At 40.2% G+C, this 15,069-nt stretch overlaps 1 protein-coding gene across 2 annotated transcripts in view; it reads right to left on the bottom strand.

Annotated features, from left to right (window-relative positions):
• LOC127576866 (adhesion G protein-coupled receptor A3) overlaps window positions 1–15,069 on the bottom strand; it is a 438,420-nt gene that overhangs the window by 190,863 nt on the left and 232,488 nt on the right. For both annotated transcript variants that reach the window (XM_052027670.1, XM_052027671.1), the window contains 2 exons: window positions 13,728–13,892; window positions 1,612–1,810 (listed from right to left, as the gene is read on the bottom strand). In XM_052027670.1, the coding sequence (XP_051883630.1) occupies window positions 1,612–1,810; window positions 13,728–13,892 (364 nt within the window). The remainder of the gene's footprint in view (window positions 1–1,611; window positions 1,811–13,727; window positions 13,893–15,069) is intronic.

Genomic DNA, 15,069 nt, shown 5'->3' with positions numbered 1-15,069 from the left:
ATCCCTCCTACACTCTAGGTGACACAAGAGATTCTGCAGATGCTGGAATCTGGAGCAATACACACAAAATGCTGGAGGAACTCAGCAGGTCAGGCAGCATCCATGGACGGAACTAAACAGTCAATGTTTTGGGTCAAGACCTGATGAAGGGTCTCGACCTGAAATGTCAACTGTTTATTTCCCTCCATAGATGCTGCCTGACCTGCTGAGTTCCTCCAGCATTTTATGTGTACACTATAGGTGATTTTTTTTTCTCTCATCTCCCTGCTGATCCTTTTACAAACTGCTTTAAATCTGGCTCTTCACCTCTCTGCTAAGGGAAATAGGTCAAAGAGCGAAGAGTCATATAGAGATACAATATGGAAATAGGCCCTTTGGCTTACAAAGTCTGCACCATCCTACTTACTCTGTCTAGGTCCTTCAATATTTTATACACCCCAATTAAGTCTCTCCTCACTTTCCTCTGTTCGAAAGAAAACAATCCAGCCTATACATAGCTTCACAGTTCAAATTTTCCAGTACCGAAATATCACTGTGAATCCCTACACACCCTCCAGTGTAAGAACATCTTCCTGAAATGTGATGACTGGACCTCTAAACAGTATTCAAACTGTAGCCTGACAAGAGTTGTAAACAGTTCTCGTATAGCTGCCTTGCTCTTATATATCATGCCTCAGCTAATAAAGGACAATATCCTGTATGCCTTTTTAACCACTTTATTGAGCCATCTTTCCAACTTTCCAACGGCACGGTAGCGTAGCGGTTAGCGCGACGCTATTACAGCGCCAGCGATCGGGGTTCAATTCCCGTTGCTGTCTGTAAGGAGTTTGTACATTCTCCCGTGTCTGCGTGGGTTTCCTCCGGGTGCTCCGGTTTCCTCCCACATTGCAAAGATGTACGGGTAGGTTAATTTGGGTTTAAAATGGGTGGCGCGGACTCGTTGGGCTGGAAGGGCCCGTTACCACTCTGTAAATAAAATTAAAAAAAAATTTGTTTGGCATGCACTCCAAGGTCCCTTTGTTCTTCCACATCTTTCAGTATGCTTCCATTTATTGCACATTCCCTTGCTCTTTTCCACTTTTCTTATGTTCCAGTCTTATTGCAACTTCCCCAAATGCTTTACACCAGACACTTCTCTGGATTAACTTCCACTTGCCACTTTTCTGCCCAACTGACCATACCTATATCTTCCTGCAGTCTGAAATTGTTCCTCCTCACTAATAACTGTATGGCCAATTTTTGCATCATCTGCAAGCTATTTTAGTAACCCCCCCCACATTTAGGTCTAAAATATTAACATATAACAAAGACCAATGGACCACATACTGAGTTCAGTAGAATCATACTCGTAACAGCTGTCCAGCTACAAAATCACCTGTTAACCACCACCCTTTGATTCCTGCCACTGGGCCAATTTTGGATCCAATTTACCATTTTCCCAAGGAGGGACCAGCCTGCCATGTAGTAGGACCTTGTCATAAGCCTTGTAAAAATATGGATGCTCATAAATGGGAGTTCAAGTTTTACTGTACCACCTAATTCAATAAAAGCCATTTTCTTAATGTTCTGTTGAAAGCATTCCAGTACTTGGCTATGGTGACAAGTTCTTACCTGGCTGAATCTATGAAGGACTCTTGTAACTTCATTTGCATAAGCACACTCAGTATAATTCCCTTCTGTCCATTGACCAGTCCTGTCACATTTACGCCAGGCTTTCCCCTGTCGATGGTCTCCGTAATATGGTACAGATACAAATGGGTACTGAATGCAGGCATAGTATGCTGTAATACCAGCCAGAGTTCGAGGCCATCTGCAAAAACATAAAGGTAATAAAATAAATGAGATAAGGTTTATGTTATTAATACTTGGATAGCTATTATAGAGAGGACTTTTGAAATAACTTTGCTGGATGTAATGTAGAAAATATGCTTTTTAATTTATCCTTTATATGTTTGCAAATTGAAAAGGTTTAATAATTTTGCCTATAACTTTTGAGAAAAGCAGGGTAATGCTTATGTTTTAATGTTAGTGGGAAATAGTTCTGGAATTTGACAAGATATTGCTTGCATTTGTCAGCTTTAGTTGTGTGGGGGGGGGGTTAGGAATTGGGCCAGGGGATTCTTTCATATGGCATCTATATGAAAGGATAAAGAACTTTTAAGGTGAAACTTGATATCCCAGCTGGCTGTGCCCCAATATAAAGAGGGAAGTAGATCCATCTTCTACTGTCCATAATAAATTTCCACTCTGTAGAGTCAGGTACAATATATCAAAGTCTTTCCATATGGTACACAAAAAATACTCTCAAACTCGTGTAGACATTGCTTCCTATTTCAACTTGAAAAAAAGTACTAAATCCATGCAAACCATCAATTGCCTACATACATTAAACTATACCATTAAATGCTATAATCATTACGTACAGTATCTGAATACTATTACTATTGCCTAATTATTACTTATAATGACATAGATACTAAATAAATTTATAATTCTGTATACCTGTCTTCACATCTGCAGAATTCTTCACTACACAAGCTGTACTTAACATTTCTTAAGTGTCCATTTCAGACACCAGTGATCCCAGTAAAGCACCTCTTCATTTGGTCTGACATCCTTCACTGTAGATATTGTATTAGCATAATTATCTCCATGACTGTGAACAACTTAACACAGTCCACAGTTTACATAAACATTAACTTAAACATCTAATAACTAATTAATAACCTCGACAAATAATTGCATGTTATATTAGCATAGAGCTAAATACCATGATAAGAGTCTAATCTGGTTGTCTTTTAGCATTTTCTGTCTTTTTGCTCTCTTGCATCCCAACTCTCCTTCATCTCTTGAATTCCTAAATGATGCTTCTCCCCTTTATAGTATTTTCTGTGGATCTGCCCATTGCTATCCCTTGGTCCAAACCACCACATACAGTCCTGCTGTTCTGGGACTACAGTACACCGCAAAGACCAATGTTTGCCTCAAGCTAAATCTCCCATTGCCCACAGTATGAATGGAACTACTAAGGCTTAATATCTCTTGTTACTTCTTTCCTTGAATAAGAGTTCTCAACCTAAAGTTTCCTGAGCAACACTAATCAAGCATGTTATCAACCAACCAACCTAAATGATACGATTTACAGCCCACATTCTCTCTAACCTTCTTATTGTCTGTCTCTTGTTTGCACCAATCTTTATTATTAAATTCTTTATCATCAGGCTTCAGAGAGTAGACTTTTTTTCTGAATTGTTACTCGTACTGCTATCATTCCTTGAATCACTATTGGTTTTAAATTGATCCCACTAATGGCATACGTATAATTTCCATCAGCTCCTCTGCTTTTTTTTTTGCAACCAGTGCCATTCATGTTCTTGTCCCCTCATTTAAGGGATGATGTTAGTACATTAAAAGCGGTGCAGAGATCACTTACTGGACTATTACTGAAATGAAAAACACTATGATGCTGGAATTTAGCAGGCCAGGCAGCATCTGCGGAGAAAATCAGGCGGTCAACGTTTCAGGTCAGGACCCTTCTTCAGGACTGAAGATAGGAAACGGGGAAGGCCCAATATATAGGAGGGAAAAGCAGAGCAGTGATAGGTGGACAAAAGAGGGGAGGCGGGAACATTTGCGCTCTGTCCATAACTGTGATCTGCATCTCCCTGTTACCAGTCACTTCAAATCCCCCTCCCACAGTATCACTGATATGTCAGTCCTCAGCCTCCTCCACTGCCAGGAGAATTCCAAGCGCAAACTGGAGGAACAGCACCTCATTTTCCATCTTGGAACCTTGCAGCCTAACAGCATGAACTTTGAATACTCCCACTTTAAGTAATCTCCACCCCACTTCCTCACAGCCACCCCACCAGGCTTCTTCTCTTCTTCCCTTTCCTAGCCTCTAGCTTTTTTTTCCTTTCCCTCCTTACCTCTGACCCATTCCCCGGTGGATCTGCTCTCCCCCCCCTCCCCCACACCTGCTTATCACTATCTCTTACCTGCATCTGCCTATCACCACCTTGTGCCCACCCCACCTCCCCTCTTTTGTCCATCTATCACTGCTCTGCTTTTCCCTCTTATTTACTGGGCTTCCCCTTTTCCTATCTTCAGTCCTGAAGAAGGGTCCTGACCCAAACGTTGACCGCCTGCTTTTCTCCACAGATGCTGTCTGGCCTGCTGACTTCCTCCAGCATCATAGTGTTTTTTTAAATCTAGATTCCAGCATCTGCAGTCCTTTGTTTCTCTAGTATTACTGGTGTAATATTTCTCTAGTATGAGTGGTCTGAAGTTTGCCTCCCATTCAAAAAAGGTTCTGTTACACTAAGGTACAATTGGTTTTTTAGCCATTGAAAGATTTTTCTGCAGGAGTGTGGACGTTGCCTCGGATGGTATTCCTGATACCTTTTGCCTCCACCATACAATCCTCAAAGTGTAGTTTGGGGGTAGACTCAATACCAAAGGCAACCAGCAGGAAACTTGGCATATGTTTCCAGTGAGGAGACAAACTAATGAGACACAGGAAAGTTACAGTCAAATCCATATCTCTAGCAGAAAAGTGACTGTGCCAGCTACAGGAAAGATGGAAATGTATTTGACAGATCTGGGGGAGCCCTTTAATATCAAACCTATTATGGTGCCAAGAATGGCCATGGTTTGCCATGGATCTTAAAATGCAGTAACAAGGGTTGGAGACTGATGCAAGGGAAAACACTAGACATTGAATGGTAGCCATAAAGATGTGCTAAATGGGCAGCACTGAACAAATGCTTTGTCAGGGGAGCATTCTGCTAAAACCAATTAGCATTCTGCTAAGGTCCAGGTCTGGGAAGCAGAGTTGGAAGTGAAATGCAGAGAACTGGGGCCCAGGAAGCTGGTGGGAGGGGTGAGAAAAAGAATGTGATTTCAGTCAAAAGGGAGCTGGTTCCTTGAAGATTAAGTCAGATTATTGACTGCTGAGGGGGGTCAAAGGTTGAGATGGAGATCAGTGGATGGGAGCGCAAGGTGTTGTCAGGACGGAGATTGGTAGGAAGAACGGGGGTGTCAGGCATGATATCAGGCTCAGGCACAGATAGTGGGATGTATTGCTTCCAATATGCCTTTAAATACCCAAGCTGAAATGAATCAATGCACATTATCATTGTGCTTGCTCTGCATAACTGGTCGGGAAACCTGGAATTAATGTGCTAATGCATGAAGCATCTCCAACAGATAAGCTGTCAAAAACAAAAGAAAAAATAGGCTATCTCCCACATCAGGAAATTAAACCACCTCTTCCCCCTTTGTTCCATCTATAGAGATAACAATTCTGAAAGTTTTTTCTTTTTATACAGTATATTGAAATGAACATCCTCTTTTCATTTTTAACATGCGTATATTTCATAGATGTTCAGTGCATTGATTATTCTAGTTGTTCGGATATTGTATGTTCCAGGTCATATACATATTCTTCATGGAATTGCAGTTTATAAATTTAGCGACAGTGTTGGTTAGGTCAGTGATGACATTATGTCAATTATGCCAATTCTTCATTCACCGTTAAGCTAAAATAACCACAGGACATTACTACAGGAGATATGGAAAAGGCAGTTACATTTTATTTTACTGGCAATAGTTTATTACAAGATATTACTACTCATCATTTTCTTCAAGCTATGTAATATTTTTATGTGAATTTGGAGTCATCACCTGAACAAAAATTCAAATTATTCCACCTAAAATTAAAAAAATAATTCATTGATCACTCATGTTTATTTGCAACTGATTTTCTTGACTGTTTCTTAATTTTCAAACAGACTACTGGAAAACCATGGGTCACCATAATTAAAAGTAAGAATTTCTCAAGAAAAATATTGCTTAAGTGGACTCAGGATCCAAAATATTTCCAAAATTCTTCTAATTTGTTTTGTCACATGTTTGGATTCAGATTTGTGAAAATATCCTCATATAATATAATATTTCATTGCAATTCATTGTTTTATTCTTGTGATTAAATTATATTCGCAGCTGCTTACTTTCCTTCTCAAATTGCTCCCATGCACTGCTGTGGTTAGTGTGCCATCCCAACTTTCATAAATGCAGGTATTCCCAAAGGCTGACTTCTTTGTCAAGCTGTTTCTGTTTCATGTCATTAACCTTTGCCACATCATCCAGCCTAACAACAATTACGCTTTATCCTATACTATAATAGCTTCTCTTAGAGCACTAGACTCTGGTATAAACATATTCCTTCATCGTATTGACTGAAATGTATGTTTAATTTCCTTTCTTGCTTCTTCAACAGACCATGTCTCTCACTGATCATCCCAACCAGTCCCACCTCTAATTTTAATCGATCACATTCTTGCTTCATTGTCTCCTTCCACCTCAACTGAAGCATTCACATCTGCTCTATTGTTAAAAGTGCTTTCAAGAAGTTTGGGCTACATCCTTCAGGCTACAGCATGTTTCACCCTCAGTAACTGAGAAGTTTTTAAACCCTTGTCCACCCAATTTACAACACAGTAGCCAAATTTAAAATCATGGCTTCTCCTGGCAATCCTTCTCAGCTCCTATTCTCAATCATCATTACCTTTCTTGGATAAATTTCAGACCATTCATTTGACAAATACTTCCTGATTTACTCCATTTATTTTGTATTTTCCTGTGGCTTTTCATCTTTGACTCTTCATGTTGATTTTGTTTTAAAAAGAGAGAAGACATTGTTGTGGTGTATCAGTTTTTCCAATAATTTCACAATTATCAAGTGAGCACTTATGCTGAGAGTATTGAGTGCTTTGCAGTATGGTTCTCTGTTGTTAAAATTAGCTTATTTTCCAGTAAATTGCCTATAACAGTCATTTTCTGTACATGATATCCAGAATAATGGTTTTCATTTGATCCTTTTCAAGATTGACTTAGTCCTACCGTTATTTCTCCCTCATTCTTTTATATGACTTCTCTGTGATGGGATGGCACGTACAAATATGTTACAAATATTCAGTGCAACAGTGATTAAACAACTTCATCTAAATTTAATGTCAACAAATGGAATCTGAGAATTGTCATCCTGATGAAGGGGCAGAAGTGAGTAATGAAAGCTTGCAAAATGTTTTAAATTGCAAGTATAGTTAACGGTGAGGAGGATGGAGACAAACCTCTGAAGGACATGGGTAAGCTTGCAATGGCCAGATGCTTATTACTTGGCAGGAAAAACAAGGAAAGACAATACATAAAATGAACCCAGCTCAAAGGTATGATAACATGTAATACAATATGGAAATATTTCTTAATGACCAGTACACTATTAAGAGCAAACCTTTAGCAGGTAGTTAAGTTTTAGGTAACTCCAAGCTCAAAGCAGGAGAGAGGTTGGTTTGCCAGGGCTCTCAATATCACCATGGCAATGAACACACATGCACTAGATGCCTGCCAAGCTGGAGCAGAATATGTTAGTGAGGAGCAGGTCGTGCCTCACGAGCCTGATTGAATTGTTTGAGGATGTGACAAAGCATATTGATGAAGGTAGAGCAGTGGATGTGATGTATATGGATTTTAGGAAGGCATTTGATAAGGTTCCTCATGGAAGGCTCATTCAGAAAGTCAGGAGGCATGGGATCCAGGGAAACTTGGCTTTCGAATTGGCTCGCCCATAGAAGACAGAAGGTGGTTGCAGATGGAGTGCATTCTGCCTGGAGGTCAATGACCAGTGGTGTTCCGCAGGAATCTGTTCTGGGACCCCTGCTCTTTGTGAGTTTTATAAATGACTTGGATGAGGACATGGAAGTTTGCAGATGACATGAAGGTTGGTGGTGTTGTGGATAGTATAGAAGGTTGCTGTAGGTTACAACAGGACATTGATAGGATGCAGAGCTGGGTTGAGAAGTGGCAGATGGAGTTCAACCTGGAAAAGTGTGAAGTGTTACACTTTGGAAGATTGAATTTGAAGGCAGAATACAAGGTTAATGGCAGGACTCTTAGCAGTGTGGAGGCACAGAGGGATCTTGGAGTCCACGTCCATAGATCCCTCAAGGTTTCCGTGCAGGTCGATAGGATTGTTAAGAAGGCGTATGGTGTGTTGACCTTCATTAGTTGGGGTATTGAGATCAAGAGCCGTGAGGTAATGTTGCAGCTCTATAGAACTCTGGTTAGACCACACTTGGAGGATTGTCTTCAGTTCTGGTCGCCTCATTATGTGAAGGATGTGGAAGCTTTAGAGAGGGTGCAGAGGAGATTTACCAGGATGCTGCCTGGATTGGAGAGCATGTCTTGAGGATAGGTTGAGTGAGCTAGGGCTTTTCTCTTTGGAGAGAAGAGGATGAGAGGTGACTTGCTAGAGGTGTACAAGATAAGAGGCATAGATCGAGTGGACAGTCAGAGACTTTTTCTAAGGGCGAACAAGGCATAGTTTTAAGGTGATTAGAGGAAGGTGTAGGGGGGGATGTCAGAGGAATTTTTTTTTACGTAGAGAGTGGTGGGTTTGTGGAACGCACTGCCGGCAGAGGTGGTGGAGGCAGATACATTAGGGACATTTAAGAGACTCTTAGATAGACACATGAATGATAGAAAAATGAAGGGCTATGTGGAAGGGAAGGGTTAGATAGATCTTAGAGCAGGATAAAATGTCAGCACAACATTGTGGGCCAAAGGGCCTGTACTGTGCTGTAATATTCTAGATCTTGTGTTTTACCATCCACTATTGCATAAGACAGTTCACTGACATTCTCTTTCAAAGAGTGTTGTCCTCATTTTATTTTCCCTGGCCAAAGAGGTGTTGCAACAATGGAAGGATTGAAAACTTCTGCATATCGCAGGATGTGGTTGACCATGTACACGTCTTTGAATTGTTGAATATTAACTACACAGAAGGCTTTTGCCTTTCAAATTCATGCTGATTCTCTGCAAGATCAGGACTCACTCCCTGTAATTTTCCCACAGCTAGGGTTCCTTTCCCTTCAAGTAATGATTCAATTCTCTTTTGATAGACATGTTTGAATCTCCCTCCAACATCTTCTTGGGCAATGCATTCTAGCTACTAACCACTTGTTGCACAAAAACAATTTTCTGCATGTTGCCTAATGTTCTTCTGTCAATTGCCTAAAATTTGAACCCTTTTATTCTCGATCCTTCTGCCAATGGGAACAATCTCTCTATCTATTCAGTACGGAAACCTCATTACCTCAGGAATTAATCACATGTCATCTGAACCTTCTGTGTTCTAAGGAAAACAAGCTCAGCTTCTCCAGATTTGCCTAGAGCCATCCTTGTAACTATTTTCTGTTCTCTCTCCACATATTCCTAAAGGGTGTTGCCCAAAACTGGACTCAATGCTCCAATTGTGGTTGATCTAGTATTTAATACAGCTTTATCATAACATCCTTACTAGGCTTTAAGCACAGAATCCATTTTTCTTATTTAACTTGCTACTCAACCTCTGTTGACAACTTCAAAGATTTGTGCATATCTACATCCAGAATTCACTGTTCCTGTAAACTCTTTGGAATTGAATCCTATATATTGTCTTTCCTTGTTTTTCTGAACAAATGATAAGCACCTGGCCATTGCAAGCCTGGCCAGGTCCTTTGGAAGTCTGTCACTGTCCCTCTCACTGTTCATTGTACTTGCCATTTCTGTGTGATTTGCTCTAGTTGTAGCACATCAACTTAGAAATACACTTCAACCAGTAGTTTTTCCACTCCTGCATGTCCAGGTGGCATGTCACAACACTGTAAAACATGCAGAGCACAGCCTGGTAACCTAGCAGTGGTAATCTTGCCTTCCTTGTGCACTAGTCTGTTCTGCCATCAGCACTCGTGGCAGCTGGTTAAAAGGGCCAAAGACCAGGAGGATGAAGGAATAAAAAGGAGACAACACAGAGACACCCTTTTGGGATGGGGTATCTGTCGCCCACCCATCTGTCTGCAACCACAATTCCCCATTCATTGACTGTCCCAAATTTTACTTCCTGTCTGTTGCTGTCCATCACAACATTTTCTTGGCCACAAAGCAAAAATAAAAACTAGCACAAAATAAATATTCCATATTAAATGTATAAATCAAACTGTCAATGTACATAATTGACCACAAATCACCACTGTGCATCCAACTATTACCTATCTTCCTGTTGCAATACTCCGATGTAGTGCTACCACAGTGCCTGCACCTTGGCTGGTGGAAGGGGGATATACTTCGGTGAAGATGATTGCAGATGACACTAGATGTTCCAATTGTACCTTTTCACCATGAGCAATAGCAGTCTAGATTGGCTGGCCAAAGCAAGGGCATTTGAAATTCGCTGTTCTGAGTTCATGACTGCTGGACACATGTTCAGCTGTCAGTCTTGGCTCAGTGGGTGAAATCTCACCTCTGATTCAGAAGGTAATAAGTTCATAGGCAACTAATTGCTGCCAAATCAGTCTAACCTCAATCACCAGCAATGATGGAAGCTGGTATTGAGAGTGCTACCAGGTGGCAATAACTCATCAATAACCTACTCACCAGCACCCAGTTTGGGTTACACCGGGACCACGTGGCTCCAGACCTCATCACAGCTTTGGGACAAAGATGGACTGAAGAGCTTTAATTCCAGAGGCAAGATAAGAGTGATTGTCCTTGACATCAAGGCAATATTTGGCTAAGTGTGGCATCAGAATAAAACTGGTAAATGGAAATCAGAGGAAAACATTCCACTGTTTGGAAGCACATGTCGCATAAGAGAAGGTGATGGTGGTTGTCAAAATCAATCATTCCAGCCCCAGAACATCACTGCCGGTGTTCTTCAGGGCAGTGTCCTAAGCCCAGCCACCTTCACTGCTTCTTCAATGTCATTCCTTCCATCATAAGGTCAAAAATTTGCATGTTTGCTGATGATTGCATAGTTCAATTCCATTTGCAACTCCTCAGCAAATGAAGCAACCGAGGCCTGCAAGCAGGAAGACCTAGAAAACATTCAGGCATGGGCTGAGAAGTGGCAAGAAGTGCCAGGCAATGACCATCTCCAACAAGCAAGAACCTAATCTCCTATCTAACATTCAGTGGCATTACCATCAACATCCTGGGGATCACAAATGACAAAAAACTCAGACATATAAATACTGTAATTACACAATCTGGTCAGAGATGGGGTATTCTGTGACTCGCCTCCTGGCATCCCAAGCCCTTTCCATATCTACAAGGCACAAGTAAGAAACATGGTGGCATACTCTCCACGTGATTGAATGAGTGCAGCACCAAGACTCTCAAGAAATTCAACACCATCCAGGACAAAGCAGTCTGCTTGACTGGCACCACGTCAACTACCTTAAACATTCAATCCCTCTCCAACTAGTACATGGTGGCCACAGTGTATACTATCCACAAAATGCACCACACTATTCACTCAGGCTACTCTGGTAGCACTTCCCAAATCCCCGAGGTCTACCATCAAGGTGCACCTGCAGTTTCCATTCCCAGTCATTCTGATACAAGGAGGTAGTTAGCCTGCAAATAGAATTTTAGTTTTCTTATTTAAAAAAGATACAATCTCATTGGAGGCAGTTCAGAGAAGGTTCACTTGTATGATCCCTGCAATGGAGGGATTGTCTCACAAGGAATGGAATTCCCGCACACTATTCTGATTTGGAAATATATTGGGTCTATTCATGGAACTCCCTACTAAGAGCACTGTGGGAGAACCTTCACTCGAAGGACTGCAGTGGTTAAAGAATGTGGCTCACCAGAAGGCTCCCAGTGAGACAGTATTTTAACAGCACTGACCCATTTCCTATTGCTGCTGCCAGCCTAAATAACTGTTGAGGTTTTAATGTTTCTTAAAAAGAGTATACCACATTTAATAATTTCATAAAGGAAGGATGTCCCTTAAGACCATATGAAATAGGAAGAAGATTAGGACATTCAGCTCCTTGAACTTGCTCTGCCATTCAACAAGATCATGGGTGATTCAACTTTTCTCAAATACTGATTAAAAATCGATCTCAGCTTTGAGTATATTCAAGGATTAATTCTTGACAATTTTCTGGAGTAAGGAATTCCAAAGATTCACAGAGAAGTTATTCTTCCTCGTCTCATTTTTAAATAGGTATCCCCTTGTTCTGAGACTATGCCCTATGGTCCTTGAAGGGAAACGTCCTCCCAGAATTTATCCAGTCAAGCCTCCTAAGAATTCTATGTTTTAATAAGATCACTTCTCATTCTTCTAAACTCCAAATAAGTACAGACTCAACCTGTTCAACCATTCCTTGTCAGACAATCCCTCCTTTGCTGGGATTATACTAGTGAACCTTCTCTGAAATGCCTTCAGTGAGATTGTATCTTTCCTTAAATAGGAGGATCAAAACTCTATTAGCAGGCCAACTAGTGCCTTGTATAATTATAGAAAGACTTGTCAATTTTATTCTCCAATCCTTCAAAATAAGAGCCGGCATTCCATTCACACTGCCGGTTAGCTGCTGTACCCATATACTTACTTTTTGTGGACTGAAGAACCGTGGAACTTTACAGTCGAGATGAAGAATCTTGACATGAAACATCATCTGTCCATTTCCCTCGACAGATGCTGCCTGACTCACTGAGTTCCTTCAACAGCTCATTTTTTTTTGCTCCAGATTGCACAATCTACAGTCTCGAGTCTCCAATAACTTCCTGTGTTTCATTTGCAAGGACCCCCATGTCCCTTAGTGCAGCAGCGTTTTTGCAGTCTTTCACCATTTAAGTAATAACCTGCTTTACCATTCTTCCTTCCAAAGTCAATAACTTCACATTTTCTCATATTATGCTCCATTAGCGAACTTTTTGCCATTCACTTAACCTATTACTATCTCTCTGTAAAATGTCTGTATCCTTTACCCAGCTTGCCCTCCCCTTACTTCTCACTGCAGTACATTTGCTTCCTTCCTCTAATCATTAATATACAGAATACTGTGAAAAGCTGTAGCTCCAGCACCGATTCTTGCAGCATCCCAGTGGTTACTGGTAGCCAAGCTGAAAATGACCCTCTTATCCCACCACGTCACAGCTTTTTGCAAGTAATATCTGTGCCAATGATTTACCTCCAACACCATGGGTTCTTGTGAAGTTATCTTTCAGTCTCAATTTCATGAATTTTTTTAGTAGTTTCTGATGTGGTATTAATGCTAATTTCTAGTAAATACAATTTCTTAGCAATAAACTTTGATGCTATTTCTAACCCAAATTCCTGCTTTGAAAATTTGATGAACAAATCAATTTACTTATTTGACTTTTAACCTTAATTTTTAACCTCAGATTGGGAAGTGTTAGTTGAGGTTCAAGCACTCAAAGGTGATATTTACCAAAACCATGCCATCATGGAGTAATACACACTGTGAGTACAGATTGAGGACTAATGAACATTGGAACAGAAGCTACCGATTTTGCACCACATCAGGGTTATTTTTTGTTCTGTCAGACCCTATCCATTAAGAACAAGGTCAACAACTTCTGAATTAATTTTGCTTTACAATGAGTAGGCAGGGGAAACTATTGATCATCGGGATAGATTTGAATGCAAGGATTGAAATGCTAAAGCAATATATCACAAGTTCCATGAATTGCTGAATTCAGTAAACAAATTGTAATTGTTTGTATCAAACTTTTATATCTGCAACATTGCCTTGAAAACTTTCTAAATAGGTAACCTAGCAAGACGTTTTTTTTCACTTTTGGAATGAGAAGTGGTTACCATTTGCAAAGTTACATGGTAATTAATATTACAACTATTTCATGGTGTTACTTACCTGAAGTCCCCTTTATTGTTGGTGATCCGCTCTGCTGGACAGTACGGTGCAGCAATTTCAAGTGCCACAATCTCTACCTTCTTAGTGCTGTTTCCACGAGAAGTAGTGATAAAACACTCCCACTCTCCTGAAGCAGCTACATCAATGTTTGACAGGATCAGCTCACTGTATATATAAAAAAAAGAAGATATTGCAATGACCTCATCATTTGGAGATTTCAGGTTGATTTTGACAATCAAGACAGCTGGTGCCTTTTTAAAGAAGTACTCTGACCATAAGCACTTAATTTACTATGTATGAAGCTTTTAAAATCCACACGTTATCAATCATCTCGCGACAAACATTTTCTGTGCCTTCCCAACTGGTTGTGTAGGAAGTAAGAACAGAGGTGGCATATAACCATTGACTGTTGCGTTATTTATGACTGGCTGCAATTGCAGACCATGTTCTTGCTATTTTTATTCTGAAGTGATTCCAATGGAAATTTTGAAGGTTTAAAAAGTAGTAATGTGTAAACTAAAGGGGCTAAGTTAAACAGGAACACAGAGGCACAAGTTTAAACATCCTTAATAATCATTTGCAGATCCAGCAATCGATATGGCTGCTATTTCACTCAAAATAGAATATAAGCCATGAAACAGATTTATGGTTACACTGTCATTTCAAAATGTTTCACATAGTTTTTAAACACAAAATAACAAATGATCCAAGATCACCTAGGATAAATTCAATGTCACACAGTATATTTATTATTCACTGCTTTATATGGAATATAGTAGTTCCTTGAATTCCTCCTACAATTCCCCACCCTATCAGAGGATCTAAGCTGTTCTTTATTTTACTATATTCTGGATTCCATGACCATAGAATAACAACCTGCAATTATAAAACATCTTTAACATTTAAAACCCACCTGGGTCATTCTCTCTTCTCTCCTCTTCCATCAGGTAGAAGATACAGGAGCCTGAGGGCACGTACCACCAGGCTTAAGGACAGCTTCTATCCCACTATTGAACGGTTCCCTTATACGATGAGATGGACTCTGACCTCAAGATCTAACCTTGTTGTGATCTTGCACCTTATTGCACTGCACTTTCTCTGTAGTTGTGACACTTTACTCTGTACTGTTATTGTTTTTACCTGTACTACCTCAATGCACCCTGTACTAACTCAATGTAACTGCACTGTGTAATGAATTGACCTGTACGATTGGTATGCAAGACAAGTTTTTCACTGTACTTCGGTACAAGTGACAATAATAAACCAATACCAATAAAACATCTAAAGATGCTTCATAACATTAATTACCAAACAGGGCAAAAGCTTGGTCTCAGAGATAGGT

This window comes from Pristis pectinata, chromosome 12 (assembly GCF_009764475.1).
Source record: "Pristis pectinata isolate sPriPec2 chromosome 12, sPriPec2.1.pri, whole genome shotgun sequence".
Classification (NCBI taxonomy): Eukaryota; Metazoa; Chordata; class Chondrichthyes; order Rhinopristiformes; family Pristidae; genus Pristis; species Pristis pectinata.
Note: the sequence above shows the minus strand (reverse complement) of the source record. Positions and strands in the feature narration are given on the sequence as shown.